Here is a 3529-nt window from a genome sequence, read left to right as displayed (position 1 = left end):
TACACTTCAGATTTATTGGGCATTGTCTTTACTGGTACTTTGCCTCAGAGCCTGTCGTCTATATGGTCCAAATGGATTTGCCTTGAGATTCTGAGAGTGGGCCCCAGAATATCCCTGTCTACTGAAGCAGGCTTTTAAATCTGGGGAAGCTTCTCCACAGTCTACTCACACTCTTTCCCCTCCCTTCCTCTGGACTAGCTCCAGTCTCAGTTGGGTGTAGGTTTGAGACTGCTCCTATTCAGGTCATTCGAATTCTTCCAGTCCCCAGCACCTACCACTATCCAGTTGCATGAGTTTCATTCTGCCCTCAGCTCCCACAAGAAAACCACGAGAAGGTGGTGAGCCCAGGAGACTGGCCACGTGGCTCAGGTACACACCAGCCTTCCTGCCTTGTTGTTGTGCAGATTCATCAAAGCTCTGGCGTCCTTCCCCTTCTCCAGGCCATCTACAAAGAGTTTGGAGATTCTCTCCCCAAATTCCACATTGTCACTGCATCCTCCCCAGATCCATCCATGGCCACCTGTATGCAAGAGGAGAATGAAGAGGGCATTGCCCCCAGAAGGTCCACGGTCAGCCAAGAAAGAGGGCAAAGACTATTTTCAGTTTTCCCATTGGTATTCCCGGTGCCAAGCACACAGTAAGCACTTAATAAAATGTTCCCTTGTTGTACTGAGTTGAAAATTAGCTGTCTCCTTTTAGAATGGAGCAGCATAGTCTGGCCTGGGGGAGGGGAATAGCCACAGTAAAAGGAGAAAAAGATCAACAGAGAGTGGAAGAAATGACCCTGAGTCTGGAAGGAGGTTGATGATTTTCCTAAAGAGCCACTAGATTTCTTCTGTCCCTTATGAATGAAAATAGAAGCCAGGGACTGTGGGTGAGGGGGAGATTAGGGATCTGCTCTATTCACAGTCTTGCCAAAGCTTAGCAGAATGGGCATGGGCCATGGCTAGATAACCAACATAGTCCAGAATTCCAGATCTTCTGGCTTGCTTCTAGCCCCATTCATCCCAAACTTCCTCATTCAGTTTTCCAGATCTATGGATTTAAAGTAGGGCAGAAATAGGGAGCTATTCCATCCGCCTCATGTGCACACACACACACAAACACACACACATACACACACAAACACATACATACATGCACAAACACACATACACACATACTCCAAACTTACCAGTTTTTCCGTTGTTGGACTCATCACAGCTACAGTTCTCAAAATCCCCCATGCTGCAGTTCTTGGTGATGGTATACATAACCCCTGCAGAGCTGATGGCATGGATGAAAGACGTCTCCCTAGTAGCTTTGGAACAGGGATGTTAAAAGGGTATGTTACTGAAGCTCCCACCTCATCAAGGTGACTGATGGCCTGGCTTTGGAACACTGATCCTGCAGACCTGAAATCAGATGCCTGGAAAGTACTTTTCAGCCCCAGGATTCAAAGCATATTTGCTGCTATTCATCCAACCCCAGGGTATGATGATTACTAAAGGGGAAACTGAGGCCCATAAAGGCATAATGTGATACAGGGGGAATAAGAAACCCTGCTGTGTTGAAATGGTACAGAGGGAAAAAGTGCACACCAAAAAACACTGGATTTGGACTCAAAGGATACAGATTTAAATTCCCACTCTGCCATTTACTGTTTCGATGACTTTGGAGCTGTCAAATGAGGGGGGTTAGACTAGACGACCTCTAATTTCCCTTCTGGCTCCGTAGCTATGAGGCTATGACCCCATGTCTGGTTATTAATGAATGTTATTTGTGTAGTAAAATAAGAAAGCTTGACTTTGAGTCAGGAAAATCTGAGCACAAATTTCACCCCCAGCATTCACCAGCTTTATGACCCTGGACAAGTCACTTAACCTCTTTGAGCCTCAGTTTCATTATCCGTAAAATGAGGATAGTAATAGTACCTACCTCCCAGGGTTACTGTGAAGGTTGAATGAGATAATGCATGTCAAGAGTCTAGGTAATCTTACTGTTTTATATAAATATGACTTATGATGATGATGATTAGACATCTGAGAACTCAGGAAATAGAAAGCAGTTCTTTCTAGCATATCTCCCTACTTACTAAACACAATTCCACTCCAACCCCCTACCCTTTGCCCTAAATTCTAAGGGGGTGGTATTCATTGTTTCTTCTCCATTGCACTTACTTCTGAAGACCCCAAATGCATATTTTAATATGTCAGCATAATGTAGGACACCATCTATGTAAAAATATATTTGCACACCCACAGATATGCATAAGGATAGGTAGATGTGCCTAGAAGCCACCCACACAGAAATAAGTGGACAAGCACAATGAAACAGGTGCCCATACCAGCAGGAAAACACTTACCACTCCTCAGTCGGTTGTGCGTAGAGATCTGCAGGGCACTCTCCGGGCAATTCCAGCGCTCCCAGGCAAACTGGAACTTACATTCCTCGATGCCACTCTGGGCACCCAGAGCCACACTAGTTGTATAAGTCAGATAGGCCTGGGAGTGGAGAGGAAGAACTCACAGCTTCTAAAACTTGCTCTGGGAGTCCCCAGCTCCCAGCTCCTGAGGGTGAGGATGGGGTGGGGGTAGGGAAGCAGGAGCTGAAATGACCACTTCCAGGGGCAGGGGACTCATCGCAATATTCTTTCTTTGGGAATAAGCACCTCCCTCCCCACCACCACTGCCTCCCTTTCTTTCCTCACAGTCTTCCTTCTCCATCTACCCCTCTCAAAGCAAAAGTAAAAACCTGGGGGGCGGGGTTTGGGGGGGGGGGAAGGAGTGAACTTCGGTTTTCTTCAGTGTATCTCCATTCATTAAAAAACACTTGACCCATTCCTCACCCTGGAGGAAAGGGTTGTGGGTGGGCATTTTTTTTTTGTCATTTCACCCCTTCCCCAAGACCCCCAAACATTGCGCCTTCTTCCCGAATTTGCTAACCTAACATAGGGCACACACACCAGTGTAAGGGTACACACATGCCCACAGATGCGCACTCTACATTTGCACTCAAGGGCACAAATATCACGACATACAGATACTGATAAAAAGTGTCCTACCTTGGGACCTGTCATCAGGAAATTGTTCACTGACCTATAGTGAAGGGGGAAAATAAGCAGTGAATGTGAATGAATGGAAGAACACATTGTGAGAAGGTACCTCTGGGGCAGGAGCTGGGGAGTAGGGACTTACCAGGCAGAGGTCCTGAGGGTGGCATAGCAAATGCCCACAGCCACCAGAAGGATAAGGCGCTCATTCATGGCTCTGCTCTCCTGGGTCCTGTTTGGACCTCAGCCCCCAGGATCGCCAAAGCAGCGCCAGCCCAGAGGGTCAGGGATGAAGGCACTGCCCGCTGGCCCTCGGGGAGTGGGACGAAATGGAGACCTTGGTATTTATAGGGGAAAGTTCTAAACAACCAAGGGGGAGAAAAAAAAACGCCAGCTAGCTCAGTGACCCATCTCATTTGTTCTCCAATGATGCGGTTAGGGGAGACAGTGGCCCAATAGCGCACTCATGGAGCTCGGCACTTCAAAAGGTGAGAGGAG

General features: G+C 47.4%; 1 protein-coding gene across 1 annotated transcript in view; it reads right to left on the bottom strand.

The window, feature by feature from the left end:
* The window catches only part of WNT8A (Wnt family member 8A), a 4129-nt gene extending 885 nt beyond the window's left edge, over window positions 1–3244 (bottom strand). The window contains exons 1-5 of the mRNA XM_069104217.1: window positions 3177–3244; window positions 3044–3077; window positions 2345–2483; window positions 1175–1300; window positions 378–520 (exon numbers count right to left, since the gene is read on the bottom strand). Of these exons, the coding sequence (XP_068960318.1) occupies window positions 378–520; window positions 1175–1300; window positions 2345–2483; window positions 3044–3077; window positions 3177–3244 (510 nt within the window). The remainder of the gene's footprint in view (window positions 1–377; window positions 521–1174; window positions 1301–2344; window positions 2484–3043; window positions 3078–3176) is intronic.
* Between the last annotated feature and the right edge of the window lie 285 nt (window positions 3245–3529).

The sequence above is a fragment of the Petaurus breviceps genome, unplaced genomic scaffold, assembly GCF_028583685.1.
Source record: "Petaurus breviceps papuanus isolate PSGF00001 unplaced genomic scaffold, PetGlider_PUasm1.0 685, whole genome shotgun sequence".
NCBI lineage: Eukaryota > Metazoa > Chordata > Mammalia > Diprotodontia > Petauridae > Petaurus > Petaurus breviceps.
The sequence above is the reverse complement of the archived record's forward strand: the minus strand, read 5'-3'. Positions and strand labels throughout refer to the sequence as shown.